The sequence below is a fragment of the Meleagris gallopavo genome, chromosome 1, assembly GCF_000146605.3.
Source record: "Meleagris gallopavo isolate NT-WF06-2002-E0010 breed Aviagen turkey brand Nicholas breeding stock chromosome 1, Turkey_5.1, whole genome shotgun sequence".
Lineage (NCBI taxonomy): Eukaryota > Metazoa > Chordata > Aves > Galliformes > Phasianidae > Meleagris > Meleagris gallopavo.
This window is the reverse complement of record NC_015011.2, coordinates 30661216-30680886: the sequence shown is the minus strand read 5'-3', so window position 1 is coordinate 30680886 and position 19671 is coordinate 30661216. Positions and strand designations below refer to the sequence as shown.

At 39.3% G+C, this 19671-nt stretch overlaps 1 protein-coding gene across 4 annotated transcripts; it reads right to left on the bottom strand.

Moving 5' to 3' along the window:
- Positions 1-7011: 7011 nt before the first annotated feature.
- On the bottom strand, positions 7012-19582 carry ATP23 (ATP23 metallopeptidase and ATP synthase assembly factor homolog). 4 transcript variants are annotated; one of them, XM_019612830.2, is made up of 6 exons: positions 19374-19581; positions 18858-18903; positions 18675-18756; positions 17930-18067; positions 16665-16748; positions 7012-13511 (listed from the first exon to the last, which is right to left on the bottom strand). In XM_019612830.2, exons 1-6 carry the CDS (start codon positions 19456-19458, stop codon positions 13308-13310), a joined length of 639 nt encoding a protein of 212 aa, XP_019468375.1. In that variant the 5' UTR covers positions 19459-19581; the 3' UTR covers positions 7012-13307. The 4 variants fall into 4 exon arrangements, with proteins under 4 accessions (XP_019468375.1, XP_031409283.1, XP_010705715.1 ...); XM_031553423.1 differs by having other exon boundaries at positions 19367-19504; XM_003202035.4 differs by having other exon boundaries at positions 13010-13511; positions 19339-19579.
- Between the last annotated feature and the right edge of the window lie 89 nt (positions 19583-19671).

Genomic DNA, 19671 nt, shown 5'->3' with positions numbered 1-19671 from the left:
CAAAGAATCCCCAGATGCCCAGAACCCCCAGTTTAAAAATTTATAAATTATATATAAAAATCTTTTTGTTCACCGCTGGAATTCAGAAGCCCCTGCTGCAAAAGACTTTAAACAATGCACAGAAATGTCTCATTCACTTTAGAACAAGATACAGAAGACTCTGCATGCAGACAATAACACTTCAAATGGAAATGTAAAGACCACTGAAGGTAATTTAGTACTTCGGAAGTGTGGGACATTGGTTTAACAACCTTTTGTGTACTAAAAGGACTGTACATCCAATAACTCCCTGAGCAAGTCGAAGGGCACTTGATGCATCTAGAGCACAGTTCTTTAAGGTGCTGAGCACTGTGGCTCACAAGAGAACAAATGTTTAGTCTGTAAGTATGACATGAAAAAATGCAAATAAGTGCTTAATTGGTCAGAGCTTGCATTGTTGTATGAAAGAGCTAGTGTCCCTGAGGGCCTGAAGTTCATATCTTGAAGCAAGGATTTATGGAGAGAAACAGAAACGGTGAGAGGACTCAGTACTTTTCACAGGCAGAAATAGGTAATTCCCTTCAAAATACTTTCTTTCGCTTATTCTTCAAGAATTTGCTTTATGAGCTACAGGTGAAACGGACAAGATCTGTTAAAAAAAAAGAAGACTAAAACCAATCAGAAAAAAATTAAATCAGAAAAAATGCCTACATCTCTAAAAAAATGTTTACACAGTTATTAACCTAACTGTAGAGATACCTATTTCTACAAACATTTCCAGTGCTCTGTTAAAGGTTGTGCAAGGAAGAGGTCTACCATAAAAACTGCTTTAAGAAGTATCTCAGATGGAGGCAAATATTCTTGAGGACAGATAGCTGCTGCAGCCACAGCAGTTGTACTTCTTTGATAATGGACAGAGCTGGCAGCAGTCTGATGGGACTCCAGGACATGAGTAGTATATCTGAAGGTCTCAAAGAAGCAAGAGGGAGAGCTACCAGAAGGGAAGATTGTTTTGATAGGGAAGTCATTTATCTTAGTCTTCTCCTAAAGTTCACCGAAAGGTGCATCCGTCATCTTTGACAACTTCAGATTGGTGATCCTCGGACATCCCTAACCCTAAATCTGCAACCATATTTGCTGTCTTTTACATCAGCGTTTGGGTTAGAGTTAGGTTCCTTGTGTTAAATGTATAATGAAAAGTGATCGTTGTATGTCTCAAAATGTACCCAGAAAGGCCAGCGCAGCAAAACGAAGGCAATCTAAAGTCATAATATTAAACTGTAGTACACTCTAGAGTGAAATATAAAGAAAATGTTTGAAAGTGTTGTCACTGTTTTTCCACAAGCCAAGACACATTTTCACATTTTTCAAGATTGTATGATAGCTCTCATTTCTTTGCTTTTCAGATACATGGACCCACTTCTGAAGTTAGTATACATACCCTGTCTTTCTATCAAAACTGAAGTTGAAGACATACTTTCTTTTTAAAACAGTAGGAAGAAAAGGGACATGAGCTGTTTTGTAAAATACAATTGTTAGATAACTCATCTGCATAGCAGATGACTAAGTTCAAATCTCTGTACCCTAAGGGTATTGAACTTTCATTTACCATCTCACTAGAAGTCCTAACCAATAAGTTACAAACTAATGAAACTATGCCACACTACAATTACTGATTGGTCCAAGGCTAAGGGAAGGAATCTCTGTATATTGCCTTGGGAAGGGATGATCTGCACCCTGGTTTTGCCTTTTCTCTCTCTTCTTTTTCTTTTTTTTAACATTTCCATAGTAGATTCACAATAATATCAATAAGCTTTCAAACTATCGAAGACAAAATACCAAAGACTCAGACAAGCCTGATAGTTATTCCCTAAAATGGCTGTGTGAGTGAGTCTAGTACAAAGAAAAGTGTAATGTGACTTCAAATACTTCAAACTCTAGAGAACACTTTAAATTTGCAGCCACTAGCAAAGTGTTTTATTTCAAACTAACACTAGTTCTAAGGATATCAGTAATACTTCTCCAGTAGACTTAGTTGCTAAATGGAGAAAAAATGTGACATAAAGATCAAGTTACAAATGTTTATGTTGGGATTAGCACCCCAAGTAGTGCTGAATATGCAGTAGGTGTCACACTTCAAAGTAAGGCAAGTAAGTTAACTCCAGTATGCAAGTTACATGCCTGACCTCTCTGGGATGTGTTAGTGGGTGACTAGAAAGTGTCATCAGAAAATCCCCCTCTCAGCCCAACACAGGAGATCAAAAAGGCTTGTAATCAGTATGATTTCTTAAAAGCTTACCCTCAAAAAGGAGACAGCTACCCTGAACCATTTCTAAGAACCATTTTCTAAGCAAAAGTCTGAGGTCATTGTTCATTATAACACAAGGATGTCCTCTGTTACTACTGGTACTCAAAAGAGAAGGAAGAGAACACCCTCAGTATCTGTTTTTGTATGGAATAAGTAAAAGTATATGGAAGACAGAAGAAGTAGATTTAATAAACTGTCCTATTCAGTAGTGACTGGCAGACAAATTCATTCTACTGGAGGGGTTCAAAGATCAGAAAGAAAGGGCTGTTATATTAGAGATGAACTCTTATCTCTGCTTGTAGTCAGCAGTCAGAAATAGCAACTGAGATCATAGAATCATAGTATCACAGAGGTTGGAAAAGACTCCTAAGATCACCTAGTCCAACTATCCACCGGTCACCAATAGTACCCACTAAACCATGTCCCTAAGTACTACATCTACCCTTCCATTATCCTCCAGGGATGATGAGTCCACCACTTCCCTGGGCAACCCTTTCCAATGCCTAACCACTCTTTCTGTGAATAAATTCTTCCCAGTATGCAAACTGAACCTCCTTGGCACAATTTGAGGCCATTACCTTTCATTCTATCACTGTTTACCTGTGAGAAGACACTGACACTCACCTCTCCACAACCTCCTTTCAGGTAGCTGTAGGGAGCGATAAGGTCTCTCCTGAGCCTCCTCCTCTCCAGTCAGAACAATACCTCATCCATTTTCATAAGATTTGTGTTCAGCACCTTTCACCAGCTTATCTGTCCTCTAGACATGCTCCATGGCCTCAATGTCTTTCTTGTAATGAGGGGCCCAAAATTGAACACAGTACTCAAGGTGCAGCCTCACCAGAGCTGAATATAGGGGGATGATCACCTCTTTGCCTCCGCTGACTGCACTATTTCTGATTCAAGCCAAGATGTCATTGTCCTTCTTGGCCAACTGGGCACACTGCTGGCTCATGTTCAGCCAAGCACTGATCAAGATCCCCAGATCCTTTTTCTCCACACAGGTTTTTAGCCACTCTGCTCCCAGCCTGTAGCATTGGATGGGGTTGTTGTGACCAAAGTACAGGATCTGATAATTGGTCTTGTTGAATCTCATACAATTGGCCTCAGCCTATCGATCCAGTCTGTACAGGTCTCTCTGTAAAGGGTTTGACTATTAAAGATAGATGTAAAAAGTGCATTGAGGACCTCAACCTTTTACTTGCCCTCAGTGGTCTTGTTCCCCACTGTATCCAGTAAAAAAGGGAGATTCTCCTTAGCCCTCCTCTTACTGTTAATATATTTGTAAAAATATATTTTGTTCTCCTTTACCACAGTGGCCAGGTTGATCTCATGTTGGCCTTTAGCTTTTCTGATCTTCTCCCTAGATGGAAATATGTTTGTGAGCTTCTTGCATTACAGCACTACAGGTCTAGTTTTCATATCAGATCTAAGGCAGCAAGAATGATATCTAAGAGAGACAGACATTCTCTGATACCTAGGCATACCTGCAAAAGAATATTCAGCCCTATCAGGAGTTTGGCTCAGTATCAGCATGATGTCTGATTGGTAATCCCCACTCCCTACCTTTGCTGAGGAAGCATATTCCCAAACAGATTCTCAGGTGGATTCCAGCAGAATGACTAACCAAGAGAGTAAAGCCTGGCAGAGCATCAACTAGCACTAGAAATGGTTCAGTGTGGATGAGGGCAGCCAAGGATGTGAAGAGATTGTCAGGAGCTCGGGGTTGCAGCAAATGGGGCAGATGCAATTAGGGCATGTATATAAGCTGACATTTAAACATAGGTATATGACAAGAGTTGAGAAGGAAGCCCTATAAAAATAGTACCGAGGAAAGGGGATTGACCTCCTCCTTCACAGTCTGCTTCTGTGAATTGCCAGTTTAGACCCAGCAGTCCAGGCTTCAGTGGTCAGAAACGAATCCACCGTTGAGTTAGGAGATGGAAATTAAAAGGGAATATTGGGATGAAATAGCCTTTGTGTTTGCACACATAGCAAAGTAGATAGGTTCCCCAAATATTGTTTCCTTTCTGTTCTCCTGTGTGTGCACTGAAGAAGCACAGTGGGAGCAAGAGGAAATAACCAGTAACAAGAGGAAAATCAAAAACAAAATCCTCTATGCACACACACACGCAGAAGGAAGTTGAGGAGGAAAGTGGAGTGAGTGTAATACCTTCATCAAGAAACTATCTTGAACAAGGAGAAAACAGCAAAAACAGAGATGAAGGAAAATCGTTCAACTGTGAAACATAACGGGGAGACATAAGCGTGTCCCTCTTGCTGAGGCTGCTTCACTTTGCTCTGGGAAGGAAAGAAGACAACTAACCAAAATTACAGGTTAACAAAAGCCCCTGCCCTCTCTGCAGCCGTCACTGCCTAGGTTGTATTGCAGCCCTGATTAGTTTACTCCTTTTTTTCAATTTATGCCTGTGAGTGGGGAGCACAGGCATAAATCCAGCAAGTGCTTCAGTGCTTTTTACTTAACGTTCAGTGGAGCAAGAGCTGAAAACAAGATCTCTGTTCATATATTTTTTCCTTAACTACTAGCACATTGAGTCCTTTGTGCATGCCCTTCTTCTTCTCTTTTTTCTTCTTTCCATCTTCTTTTCAAGAAAAGTGAGAGTGATAGTTTCACTCACCCAAGTTCTCAACAAGTATCTCACATCCTATTAAAGAACTATGATACAAAAAACTATTGAATAAAAAGATGATAGAAAGCTGTTTTCTAGTTCTCTTTCTTAGCAAGCTCACAGGTAAGCTGGAGAAAGAATGCTTGTTAGTGAATTCAGGTGGAATTCTGGTGGATAATAAGTTCAGTGCTGAACAGTTCAGCTCTAGCAAGGGTTACTGCTTCCTGCACGTGTCTTGAAAACTTACAAACACCTCAGTAACATTTTATACAAATGATTTTTCTTCTTACTGATGATTTCTGTTGTAATTGTTACCATTCTCTATAATATTTTTGCAGTCAAAACTACAGTCAACACATGTAGGCTTCTGTTCCAATTCTGGTGCATATCCATGTAACTCAGGAGGAGATAACTCAAACTTTAAAATTAGCACACTTGCCAAGGAACTATTCTGTGAGATGTGTCATGGTTAGTGTATCTTCTCCAGGAAAAACAGTTAAAAACTATTTATTAAATTACTCTCTTTTGTAAAGTGAGTACTTTTACTGTCTGGACAACGTCACTTTTAAAATATGCATACATATTTTGCCCAGTTAGCACTGAAAAGCAGCTTCAGGGTATAAGCATCAGCACTTCTAATGATGTTAGAAGGCCTGGATACTCTGTTGGCATTTGATACTTCCATGAATAGGATGTCACTAGAAATGTGGAATTAATGCAGAACCAGAATTGTACAGTCTTGAACCAAAACTTCCAAACCGTTGAGAAATAAGAACAAAATGGAAATACAATGGTAATTCAGGCATGAAGAATAATGAATGGAGATAATGTGATAGGCATGATCCTTATTACTGATGATGGGACTTCATAGGTTGAAGCTTTGGTCCACAACATGTTCTACAACATATTAACAAACACTGTCACAGTCCAGAGTGTCACGGATGGCAAAAGCATTTCCATATATGTCTTGAGATGGTCCTCGAAAGGAAGAATATGTTCTGCAGAGGCAGCAAATGCAGTTGAAATATGTATAATTTTAACCTATTTTAACATTAGAGTTACGCAAATTTGATTTAAACAGGTTAAAACAAAAACTGCACACTGAGCAACGGCGGCACGTGGGCTTCAGGTGGCTTTCTGCAGCACATGCTTTTCCATGCTCCTCCAGCTCCCTCTGGTGCTTAGTCTCTTCTCCTATTTTTCATAATCACAATGTGCTTTTGCTTTTTTTTTTTTTCCTCCAAACCTCTGTTTTGATGAGAAAAAATGATGCAGATTAAAATTGTGCCTAAAGCAATGAAATGATTGCTTGAATTGATAAACAGTGTGTGAAAAGTTTCATATAATTATTGTCTCTTATTTTCTCACAAAATGACAAGAAGCCCATCAGATTCTTCTGATTGCTTTCTGGTGAATTGCTGTGCATATATTCTGCCATCTGAACTTGACTTGGTGTAACTGTAATGTATCTGTTGCTCAAGCTGACACATTCTGGTTATGCAATTTTATATTATACCAATCACTTTTTAAAAATAATTGTTTTCACATAGCTCGGTGTACCCTTTATTACTAATGTCTCTTTCAAGCATCTTTGGAATACTTTATTTCCCAGATTTTTACGGTGTTCATCTATGAAATATGATAAAGAAAGGAAGCTGCAGTCTGTATTCTTGTACTCTATTCTTTATTACTCTTTCTTCATTTCTAAATAAAGTTGACAGAGTTTATCTCAGACAGCTGTAAATATCCAACCAATATGTTGATCAAAAAGCAATATAAATACAAAGCACTCTCACACACATTCATTAAAGTAGAATTTTGTTTTGTAAGATACAACGAAGAGAAGGAAATATCATCAGAAATGTATGTTGGAAGTATTATGAAACACTCAGCATCATGCTGACTGAAATGGAGATCTGAAAAACAGCGAAGGTTAACGGAATATTAACATACAAGATTATGCTGTTCTAAGGCATCTCTGATCTGCAGGGGATTTTAGAAAACCCACAAGGTCTAGCTAGATTATGTAAAAGATGGGAAGCTTAGAATTCAATGTGCAATTTTCTCCACGGGTATGTAGGGTATTATATCCTCTTTTTTTTTTTTCCTGTTTGGATATTCAGTCATGCGATTATGTCAGCCCCGGATAGAATCACCTGGAGAAAATAAGATTATGAAATCTCCATGTGAAATTCTGCAGAACTACTGAAAGTACAGGTTTCTGGAATCTTGGGCAAGATGCTACTTTCTCCAGAACAATCAAAGTGACTTTCTGAGAGATATGCATTAATGGTTACCCCCAGAAGCAATGCTACCTGCAGGTATGTATTGTGTTACACCTGGGAATATGTGCAGTCCACCTAAATTCCACCACAAACAGCCTGGACAACTCAAGCTTGATCAAATATTGCAGACACCGTTTGGATATATTGCTTTCTCCTTTGTGAGGGAAGTGTTTACGTACAAATATTTTCTGGGTATTTATTTCCTGTTCAGGAGGTGGTGACACATCATTCTCTGTTCAGGGCACAGGAGAAGTGGCTATCTTTGCTATCATCTTCTTCGTGCAGCTTGCTATTGAGACACAGATGAGAACCCTAGAATCATAGAATCTTGAGAGTTCAAAAGGACCCTTAGATGTCATCTAGCCCAACTCCCGTGCAGGAAACAGGGACACCCATAGCTAGATCAGGTTGCTTAGAACCCTGTCCAGCCTGACCCTGAATGTCTCTGAGGATAGGGTATTTATTCACTATCTCTCTGGGAAGCCTGTGAGGACAGGGTTCAATGGGCTTGAGACTAATTAAATGATTGAATCCTTACCAGCAAAAATTACAGAATTACATTTAGATCCAAAGCACATAGGTGTGTAAAATAAGTAGGTGGGCTGCAGAAGCCCAAAGCTGCAGTCAGAAAATAGTCCGTTCTGAGGCTGCCTAATTCTGGAGATAGTGGGAGAATATTTTCCTCCCAGACTGAAAGCCTGTCAGGCACTTGAAATCTTCTGACTTCCCCTTGACTCAGCCTTGCCACCATCACAGATCAGTTAAGTGTTGGACAGGTCACCCAGGCATCTTCATTCAGAACAGCAATAATAGTCAGTAAGCATAATGCTATGCACTGGTGACTGAAAAGCACAGGACAGTGTCCAGCTGTTCAACTGCTTAAATCCAAAGCAAGCAACAGCTCTATCATGTGCATTTAATTAGGTCTTTATCTATTATATTACACTGTCTATGGTCTACTGTCTATGGTCTACTCTCAAGGACTACTGCTCTGCTCACATGGTAAGCATGCATGCAGATGCCAGCAATTAGCAGATGCCAGCAATTAGCAGCACTGTGTGTTCTGTTTATGCTACATATTATTATTTGTGATATCTCCTATTCTGAGTGTCATGGGTGTCTGGCATAGACTCTAGCTGAGCTTCTAATGGATTGTAGACAGTCTTGCTCCTAGTCTGGCATCTAACTGTGTCCCTATGCACACAATGCCCAGCTTTATCATTCCTTCAGGGCAATTGCTACAGTGACTACAATACCTCCTTTTTTCAGCCTTCAGGGTATTGCTTCAATCTCCATACTACAGAATAAGGAAAGAGAGTCATCTCTACCAAATTAATTGGGAGAAATTTCCTTTCTGATCCCAGTTTTGGTGATTAGTTTAATTGTGACCATGCGAGTAAAATAATCCATTTAATGCCACTTGGGTTTAAAATCTAAAAGTCATTATTTGATTCTAAATCACTTACTTATTAATATGGGTAAAAGACTTACTGCAGTCTCCCTAGTCCTGCAGGGCAAGACATAGAAAAATTGGAAATAAAAGTGATATATGAGGGCTTCTCCAAAAGTACCTCCTATTTGATGTTGGTCCATGACATCAGGATCAGATGTTGGTGGTATGGAATTAAAGGCTGAAGCTTCCTGCTGATATTTTATTACGTTTGTTGCCATGAGACAGAGGGGCAGTCTGACAAAATAGCATCTGACATGGAAGCAAAGGTGTGTAACTGAATTCCTTCATGCAGAGAAAGTTGCACTATTGACATTCGTCAACATTTGATGAACATTTATGAAGATCAAATAATGGATGCAATCACAGTGAGGCAGTGCATTTCAGCAGTTGTGGCAGCAGGTCACCTCTACTGGTGCAGATTTTTACAGCCGCAACTTGCAGGCTCTTGTTCATAGCTGGCAAAAGTGCATAGGTAGTGGTGGTAGCTATACTGAAAAACAGTGTTTTGTAAACAATAGCTTGCTCTATTGTATAGTGTTACTGTGGATTATTGTTTTCTGTGAAAATAAATAGGAGGCTTTACTTTCAGAGCAATGTATTTTGGGATCTGAAGAAGAAAAACATAGGCAAAAAAAGGGAGGCAAACTTCACAAATGATCAAATGTAATCCTAAAATATAGGATTACTATATGTTGGTAGTTGGAATCAGTGAAATTTTGTCTGCTAAGTTCTTTGTGATATCAGGCAAAGCGTCATTAGGATCATTAGTAATCACATATAGGGAAAAAGTTGACTGGAGATAGGCTCCCTAGGTCTCAAACACTCCTTCTCAGGAAGTAACTTCCATCCAGACAACAGTCTCCCCTCAGAGGCTAGCCCTTAAATGAGCCCAGGGAGGGGCAGATTCATGGTTCATCCCTTCCAGTCACGTGGGAAGCACAAGTAAATTGCTTGGACCGGTGCTTTCTGGGCCAGCCACCCTCTTCAGCAGGTGTTCAATTATCAGTTCAGGCTGTGACATATTAGTTCCCTTACAGTATACCAGAAAAACAAACAAACAAACAAACAAACAAACAAACAAACAAATAAATAAATGTGAATGCACAACAATCTGATTTTCCTTTAGCCTCAAGAATTCCTTACTCAAACACTTAACATTTCTCATTCTGGGCTCAAGTCTTTCCCTATATTTTTCACTTCCAGTATAAAAAAATATACATTCCTTGTCCTCTACCCTATTTAGAATACTTTTAATCTTCATTTTCTAATTTCCTAATTAAATTAACATTGGCCATTTCATAACCATTCTACCTTATAACATGACTTAAATTCTGCGTTAATATACTTGTAGTCATTACTTCCACTCTCATCCAGTTTTTTCTGCTTCTTTCCAAACCTTGAGAATGAAAGCAAGCAAAATGCTCGTAGTCAAGGAAAGCATGAGTAGAACCACAAAATTTTGACCCTCTAATAGAGACATTCTCTTGAGTGTGGGTGAAGTGAGTAAACTTCAAATTTATATGGCGACCTTATATGTTGCCTAAGCACAGCCAGGAAGCAGGTGGCATTCTAATGCTATTTCTCAATAGCTTTAATTCAACAGGTAGTATGACAGAGAGTTGTTTGATTGGTTAGTTTTGTTTTGTCTGACTGAACTCATTGTGAAAAAACACAGTGGAACCTGTGGAAAAAACCTGGAAAATTCTTATACTTATAGCCCAAGTTCCAGGTATCTTCCCAGCCCACATTTGTGCTTGGGATTGCTGTAACCCAGGTGCAGGGTCTTGCATTTGGCTTTGTTGAACTGCATGAGGTTCAGATGGGCCCACCTCCCAGGCTCATTAAGGTTGTCCCCCTGAATGGCCACTCTCTCCTCAGAAGCGTCAACATCATTCAGTTCAAGGAATTGAATTATGCTATGGTTTTACAGGTGTCTGGTTGACGATTACCCAGGGTACTTCTATATTAGGGGCTGAATATTTGAAATACAGATGAAAAGACTTTGAACTTTATCACATATTGTTCCTTTGTTGATTCACATCTAGCCACTGCACAAAAAGACTAATGTAAAATCAGTTTTTAAAAATAAACTAGTCCCTGTAGAGGAGTATCTTGTTAGGTGCTTAGATGAATAAAGGAATAATTTAGAGAACACAGAAGTAGTCTATCTGTACCATTCCATAACTTTAAGATGTCAGGGACTTTTTAGCAGTTCTGTATATACAAAGCAGTTATGAAGAATGAAGCTAAAAGATGAGGGATTAGATAGAATCTAGTTGCAGTGCAATGATTTTATTAGGGTCACAGAGATATAGTGGAATAGCTCACCCAACAGGAGTGCTGATAGGCTCTTTGAGAAGAACAGGCTGAGATAGAGAAGTTATCCTTCATATGATAGGAACAAAGCAAAAAGCATGGCTAAAACTCTCAAACTTATAGAATGGCCTAGGTTAAAAGGCACCTCAAAGACAATCCAATTTCTACCCCTCTGCCATGGGCAGAGTTGCCACCAACTAAATCAGGCTGCCCAGAGCCCTGTCCAACCTGGTCTTAAGCACTCCAGAGACGGGGTGTCCACAGCTTTTCTAAGCCACCTGTTCCAATGACTCTCACCACTCTGAGTAAAGAATTTTTTCCTAACAGCTAAAATCATTTTCGACTCTTTCAGTTTAAAGCCTTCAGGACAACAGATTTCAGCCTCATAAGGGATCTATTCAGATCTATTTAAAAGAAAAAATGTCCTGAAGATGGGCCTGCGAGAGCTAGATGACTTATAAGGATTACATCCTCAAAATTAAAAAATGATCAATCCCTATATGCAAGCCAAGAAAAGATGGCAGACCTGCTTGGATGAATAAGGAGGTTGTGACAAAACTCAAGTGTGAAAAGGAAGCACAGTAGGTGGAAGCACAGTTGAGTGATTCAGGAGGACTTACAGAAATGCTGTCTAAGCATGCAAGGATGGCATTAGAAAGGCCAGAAAATAAATAAATAAATAAATAAATAAGAAGTTGAATCTGGCAAGGAACATAGAAAGCAACAACAACACAGGATACAGGAATATTAGCTAAAAAGGGAAGACTAAGGAAAATGTGAGCCCAGTACTGAACAATATAGTGAACTTGGTGACAAAGGACATGAAAAAGACTAGATGACTTCATTGACTCAATATTTACTAGTAAGATGAGCTTTCAGAAATCCTACGTCTCTAAGATCAGTGAGAAACAAAAACACACTTATCCACAGCAGAGGAAGAACTATCTAAGTTTCTAAATGTGTAGTAATAGCTACATTCTATGATTCTAAGGGTGGAAATAAAGACTGAGCCAGTCTTCTCAGTGGTGCCTAAGGATGAGAGGAAATGAGCAAAAACTGAAATAATGGCAATTCCATTTAAATATTCAATACATGTCTACGTACCTACAAGCACTATTAAATACTGGAAAAGATTACTCTGAGTCTCCATCCATACACACATACAAACCCAACTAAACTTGCTCCTGAAAAACCTGACTTAGTTTACCCTGCTCTATACAGTGTGGTTGAAAGATAGCCTCCATCAGTTTTCCTATCTCAGAAATTCCATTGAGAACTAATACTACCAGAAAAAAAAAAAATAAATAAATAAACAAATCCACTCACCTCAAGTTGAAGGCCTAAGATATTTGGCAATCAGTGTGAAACAATAATAATCAGAGGACTGCTTGATGCTTCGTATGACACTTCAGTCTTGACCCAGTAACAACTTCTAGCAGCTATACCCACAAGCCCTTTGACTGAGGAGCCACATCTCCATTCTTTCAGTGAACTGTACTGTACTTGTGGTAGATTCTTATTTCTTATTTCAAGAAAAAGAAGAAAATATGGCTTTCTAGGGTTCAAGACAATTAATATAATACCCTGCATTTGGAAATAAAAACAGAATGAGACAACTTCTCTAAGATTTAAGATGAAGTTAGGAGCTTCTGCCATTCTCAGATGAAGAGCTGAACTTACCTGCTTTAGAGTATAGGAAGTTACACAAACTTTTTGTGTAAGACTGGTTGGTGGAGACTTTTAACAATACTTATCCAGTTTGTAGGTTTGATCTGGTAAGCCTGGTAATTTGACTGTTAGTCAAATTTCTAATATGTAAAAGGGTTTTATGTTACAACTGACATTAGACAAGGTGGAATTCCAGTGATTTCAGAGGTGCTCAAAGACTGACTCTGAGATATATGTGGCAGTTCATTTTGGATTTAGCTTCAGCTGTTAAATACACATATAGAGCTGTAGTTACATGCCCATTTTTTCAAATAGAATGATAACCATAAGCAAATTTATGACTACGTATCAAAGATGTTGGAACACTGAAGATTTTTATGAAACAATTTATTCAATAACTGAATTAAATATGCACTGAAATATGCAGATCATTATTTGCCAAGTTGATATACTAAATGATCTTGCTGGAACAAGTGAGGAAAGACAGTATTTTTAGTCTAGTTCATTTACTCTGTTTACCTCAACAGGAGATGGCTCCTGAAAAAGCTTACAAAATGAATTGATACATTCGAAAGAACTGCCCCTTTCCACCAGCACTGTGTGCATAGACTGTAATTCCAGATGTTACAGAACTACCAGTTATTAACATAGTTTTTCATGCTTTTCCTTTACAAATTAGCAGTGTAGCGATCTCGATTCAGGAAGTCTTTATAAGCACGTTTTGCATCTGTTTTACTGTGAGGGATTCTCCCAAATGGTTCCAGATCATTGAAGCAGGCATCAAAAACCTCATCCACAGCTTTTTCTGCAGTCTCTCTGCTAACTTTTCTAACAGCCAGAATGGAACGAATTGCTCTGTCTCGCACACAGGTCTAAAATGAAAATCAGATAAAGAAAATCTGTCATTACTTGAAAAAATGGAATACATCCTTTTTTCCTTAAAAAAGATTTTGTCAAGTACTAACTTATACTACATACACAATGATTTTTTATCACAGAAAAGTCGAGCAATGTCTCCAATAAGCATTAAAATATGTAGTTTTCAATCTGTTTTGACTATGCATTTTAGTTTTCCATTGCGTACATAAACCTTCAGAAGAGAAAATGATATTCCATTTAACAAGAAAAAATAAAATTTTAGATTTGCTGTGGGTATTGAATATGTGTATAATTTGACTTGCACACAAAAGAAAATATGTCAAAAATAAACAGACATAAATACCAGTTAGTACTTTTCCAATTGAAATTCTTTAAAACACGAAAAGGAACGATTCCTCTATTGGCCTTTGTTTTGATACATTTCTTTATGTCTACCTTTGCTTACACAGTTTGTGTACTAAAAGATAAAAATAACATAAGCATCTCCAGCTACAAATGCTGGAGCCAGCATATTGTTGCTCTGGAGTAAACAAGACCTAAGGACTTTGGGACTAAACCTGTAATCTTTATTATTAAAAAAAATAATTCCTTCAAGAAGCACATGGTGCAACTTTGCTCCCTAACCCTGGTAAAATGGTTATTGTAACCAACAATACAGCAAACATTCACAATATGCAAGTGGGCTGGCCATGTACCACTCTTCCCCTTTATCTCTCCACCACTCTGGCATCACAGTGTGAGGATGTCCATTCACAGAGTAAAGTCCTTTTGCATTACCAAGACCCTGGTGCTGGGTCACCATGAAGATGTGGTTACATCCCTCACATAACGTGGAAGCACAAGGAGCACTTGGAATTGAGACACAGAACTGGAAACTGTAAAATCAAGCAGTAGCAAGCACCAAGTGGGAGCCAGACCAGAACTGCTGCTGTAAGATCAAACCTATGACTCCTCTGGTGCCTGCCTCATCTTCATTTCAAAGGACTGAGTGAGTGGCTCATATTTGTTTAGGTGAAGTCAGAGTTTAGGTTATGATTAGTGCATTACATACTGATTAACAAGAATCTGACCCAATCTGCAGAGGGTCCAGGTGACTGAAAAACCTGTGTAACTAAGAATTCTAGAAACTGTATGTTAAGTGTAAGCTACAGTAAGTGACAGAAATTGTAGATAACAATCAATGCTGACTGCTAACATTTTATGTAATTATAAATCTTTAATTATAATCAAAACCCTGTAACCAGCTGTCATTCTTCCAAAGATCTCTAAAACCATCTGCTTGTAATCAGTAGCGTTGGGTGACATGTGATTAGTTAAACCCATTGCAATACTTCTTCCTCCAATTTTCAAACCCTCAAAAGTTTTAACCCTTTGAAGTAGGCAAAGTATTCCTGTTACATTTCCAATGAATCCTGTTTTTGTTCAGTTTTTATTAACCATCCACTGTCAGTGGCAATGCTTGAGAATATGACCAAGTATTCTGGTATTTCACTTCAACAAAAATAATTAAGAAAGTGTTTTAAATTAATGATCTTGATAAGAGGACTGAATGCACCTTCAGTAAGTGTGCAGACAACACCAAGCTGGGAGGGAGCGTTGATCTGCCTGAGGGAAGAAAGGCACTACAGAGGGACCTGGATAGACTGGATCAATGGGCCAAGGCAAACTGCATCAGTTTCAATAGGGCCAAGTGTCAGGTCCTGCATTTTGGTCACAACAACCCAGGCAACCCTACAGGTTTGGGGAGGAGTGGCTGGAAAGCTGCCTGATGGAAAGGGACCTTGGTGTACCGATGGACAGTCAGCTGAATACGAGACAGCAATGTGCCCAGGTGGCCAAGAAGGCCAGTGGCATCCTGTCTTGTATCAGGAATGGTGTGGTGAGCAGGACTAGGAAAGTCATCCTGCCCCTGAAAAAGTTGTTAAGCGCTGGAATAGGCTCCCCAGGGAGGTGGTTGAGTCACCATCCCTGATATGTTTAAAAAATCATTTGCATGTGATTCTCAGAGACATGATTCAGTAGAGGGTTGTTAGTTAGAGTAGTATGGTTAAGCTGTGGTTGGACTTGATTATCTTTAAGGTCATTCCCAACCTGAGCAATTCTGTGATTCCATGAACCAAAAACCAAACAAACAAAACTAACCACAAACCATTAGAAGTTAATTAAACAAAGGTTAATTAAGCAGAAAAACCATGACATATGTAGGAACATTGGTCTTGTCACACTACTGCTCTCCAAAAATGGAACTGCAGGGTAGTACAGAGAGATGAACAGTAATATAAAATGTGGATGAAAAATATCAGAAACCATCAAAAAAGAATGTTATTATTACATGCACATCAGCAGGTAAAAGTGACCATGTAAACTGCGAAACTAAATTATAGACAAATGTTTCAGGAGTGACTGGTACCTTACATCTGTAAAAGAGTGGAAGGAACTAACAATGAACTTCCTTTAGGAAGTACGAAAGTAGGAGTAAGGAGGAAGAAGAAAAAAATAATGCAGAAAACTAATTATTAGGAGGTTGCTGCTTTGCAGAAAAAAATTCAGTCACCTGCAACAACTGCAGGACAGGGCAAGAACATGAATGCAGGTTCCTGGATAAACGAGGCAAGATTAAGCTCCTTATGCTTCCCCCCCTCTCCAGCCTACCTGTTAAGAACATACTCCAGCTGGACTAGTATGAGGAATATGCAGATTGCTTAGCTGCATTCTGCTCTCTTCTCACTAGCAGAGAGGTTTAAGAATGGGAAATACACAAAAAATGCAAGCCAAGAATGAACAAGACTGCAGGAAATAGAGGAATGTGCACAACAACAAAGAACCAACGAGTGCAACCTGGATATAGATGATAGACACAATTACAGATCATGAAGTACACATTCAAGGGAAAAACTTATAGAGGAAAAATAAGAGGGGCCCTGACGAAATTTGAGACATGAACAAACACAAATTGAGGCTCAGTAATGGGAGAACAAAACGGAAAGAGGGAAATGAAGGGTACATAAAAGTTGAGCAAAGGTATTAAGGATTGTCAGACATCTACTTCTTTCTGTGACATTTTCAGCTACAAAAGGAGACAGAGATCAAATACGTAAAGAAGGCTCATTTGTTAATCAGAAGACATTAATATCTACAGTCTTTACCTGATGATGTCCTTTCAGACCAAATTTAAATCTAGCTATTTCATTCATCAGTGTACAGTCTCCACTGAGATTAGCAGCTCGAATCTATTGAGGGGAAAAAAAAAGCCACAAGATAAGAAAAACATGTGGAAATACAAAGTTTATAAAAAAGTGACTAATTTTTTTTCAGTATCTTCCTGGTGGCTGAGGGCAGAAAATACTCCTTTCCAATCTGCTAAGTACAGAATACAGAATACACTTTTTAACTGCTCATTCCACTCCAATGGATTACAAAGTAATACTATACAGCCTGCAGGTTTCTCTGGGGATTAAAGTTCACATATTCTCAATGCTTAAATGAATGAGCTGAAAACATTATTATTTCTCCTAAAAGAAATAAAGTTCATCCTGAAAGCATCTATTTTAGAAACTGATAAAAGAGTTTGGAAGAAAAGCAGGTACCTTTCAATGACTACTACCTGCAATATCTAGAATAGCAGTAACCCACGCTCTTTAGAAATAGATACATTTAAGTGAGTACCTCTATCTTGTCCTATGCACTACAATTTCTTGTCTGTCAACTGTTCCACACACAAATTCCTGAGTTAAAAAACACAGATAAAACTAAATTGCCTAAAATTAAGTACCACAGTGAAAACAAATAGAGAGAAAATATGAAATGGAAAAATTAAAACACTGAATAAAACCTGGAAACACTATAATTATATAAAATAAGTATCAAAAGAACTGGAGAAAACAGTCTCAAAAAGAGCAATATCAAGCCTAGTCATTTACCATATATAGGAACAAACAGTTTTATACAAACAATACTGTACTAGTTTATATATAGTATAAAATGTGCAACTAGCAACATTACAATCAAAAATTTTATGCTATAGAAGACAAAAAGTCTAAAAGAAAAGCAAGTTAGCATAGTTCCCAGCAAACCAAAAACTGCAGGAGAGGAAAAAAAACAATACAAATATTCAATTAAGATGTGAATGTATTCTAATCTCAAACTATTCTCATTTGGAAATAACCACGTCCTGTTACACTTCTACCCACAGGGACCACATTCTACTCAGTACAACACTGACTTACCACTATTTGTGAAAACAAAAGGTTTGTTCTCTGTATGAAAACTGATTAGGTTGACCAAATAGAAAGAACAAAATATCTCAAGAGCATTAACTAAATAAAATTTATATAACAGGATGTCTAATTAAATGTCCCTAACGACAATTAGCAATGAATTCAATGATAACATTGGAATCATTTGAACTTACCTCTGAGCAGGCCAAATGTTTGACATTTTTAAACCAGTCAACATGAGCACGGCAGTGATCAAAAGCATGTATCAATTCATGCGCAACCACTCGGTTCATATGGGACTGGTGGCGAATGTTGTTCTGACACAGAACAATCTGCAGAAGAAGAGATACAGGTAGCTTTTTCGTCAAGTTTCATCAAGTTTCAACATCTCCTTTATTGCATAGAATCATAAAAGCAGTAACTTTACCCGCTGCACAAAATCTACAGCATAGACTCTTGATCATCATTTTTCAACATTAGTAGCCCCATCAATATACTAGCAATGCGAGTTCAATACTGGTGAGCAACTTTCACGTGCCTTGTTTTCATGACTTTAACTCAGATATCAGAATGTTTTTTCATTAAGGAATAAAACATTAAAAAACCTGCAATCCTCTAAAAGGCCATAGAATGGCTTGGTTTGGAAAGGAACCCTGAAGATCATCTAGTTCCAGCCACCCCTGATGCAGGCAGGGTTACCAGTCATTAAACCAGGACTAGATCAGGTTTTCCAGGGCCCCATCCAATCTGGCCATAAACACCTCCAGGGAAGAGGCATCCAAACTTCTCTGGGCAAATTTCTCCCGACATCTAGACTAAATCTCCCTTCTCTTTGTTTAAAACAGTTCCTCCTTGTCCTATCACCATCCACCTGGGTAAAATGTTGATTTCCCTCCTGTTTGAATGCTCTGTATTGACAACATCTAGTTCAGTGCCTACCTGAGAAGTGGCAGAATCGAAACCTCCGCTGACACAGCCATCACAGTTTTCACAAGAAAAGTGCCGATCGTTGAAAACAGTGCTGAAAGGTACAAACAAAGTTTGGGAAGAACTTGAGAAAGCCTGCTAATCCATTACAATGAACATGTTACTACACAGAACTGGATGAATTAGTTTACGTACCAGCCAGACTGCTTCATGGCCGCAATAAGCAGTTGAGCATACGGATCTAGAAAAACATTGCTGCAGTCAATTTCACTACACAAAAGTTTTGAAAGTCATCTACATCAGAATACAAAGACCGACATAACAGAAAGAATGCACTACATACGCAAATTTTTGCTTTGCAGCATTCAACCTTCAGGCAATCACTGACACCTCAGTGCCAGAGCTCAGGCTATGCAAAGCAACGAGCTCAAAGCTATTGAGAAGTGAAGTCACATCTGACGTTGTTTTATAAGTAGCAGGCACGAAGATAGCGGCCAGGGTCTTTGCAGGCAACATAACAGAGCGAAAATCAAGCCCTAAACGTGAACTCCCAAACCCCGCAGCTGCCGAGGCCCCATCCTGCCGCCGCAGCTCTCCAGAGGGGCAGCGCCCGGCACCTGGCGGCGGGCAGCCCTGCGGGACGGCTGGAGACCTCGCGGCCCAGGGGAGAGCTTACTCGTCTCCAGAGTCATCCTCAGCATCACCTGGCACCTGTTGTGGAAGGTGAAGAGGCTGCGAACCAAGAAGCTCTGCGGCTCCTTCTTGCGATCGGGGAAAAGCCGGTATCCGAGGTCATCCTCCTCCTCCCCACCGTCAGCACCAGGCGGCGAAGTAGACTTCCCGTCCTCCATGGCCGCACTCTGCCCCCTCGCTCCTGCCGGCCACCGTCCCCGACGGCGGGGCAAGGGGCCGTGGTGCCAGCAGCGCCAATCGCTGGGCTCGTTTCCAGCCACGTGACGTGGGGGCGTAGCCAAGAGGTGTAGGGGGCTGCGGGCCGTGAGCGGAAGTG

What these genes read in the sequence shown, in the direction of transcription:
- ATP23 (XM_003202035.4), bottom strand. Translation starts at nt 19,513, where the DNA reads ATGGAGGACGGGAAGTCTACTTCGCCGCCTGGTGCTGACGGTGGGGAG. An exon ending in TCGATTCTGCCACTTCTCAG is followed by an intron (nt 18,068 to 18,674) that starts GTAGGCACTGAA and finishes CTTCTTCTGCAG; the next exon opens with ATTGTTCTGTGTCAGAACAA. An exon ending in GTCTGAAAGGACATCATCAG is followed by an intron (nt 13,512 to 16,664) that starts GTAAAGACTGTA and finishes TTTTCATTTTAG; the next exon opens with ACCTGTGTGCGAGACAGAGC.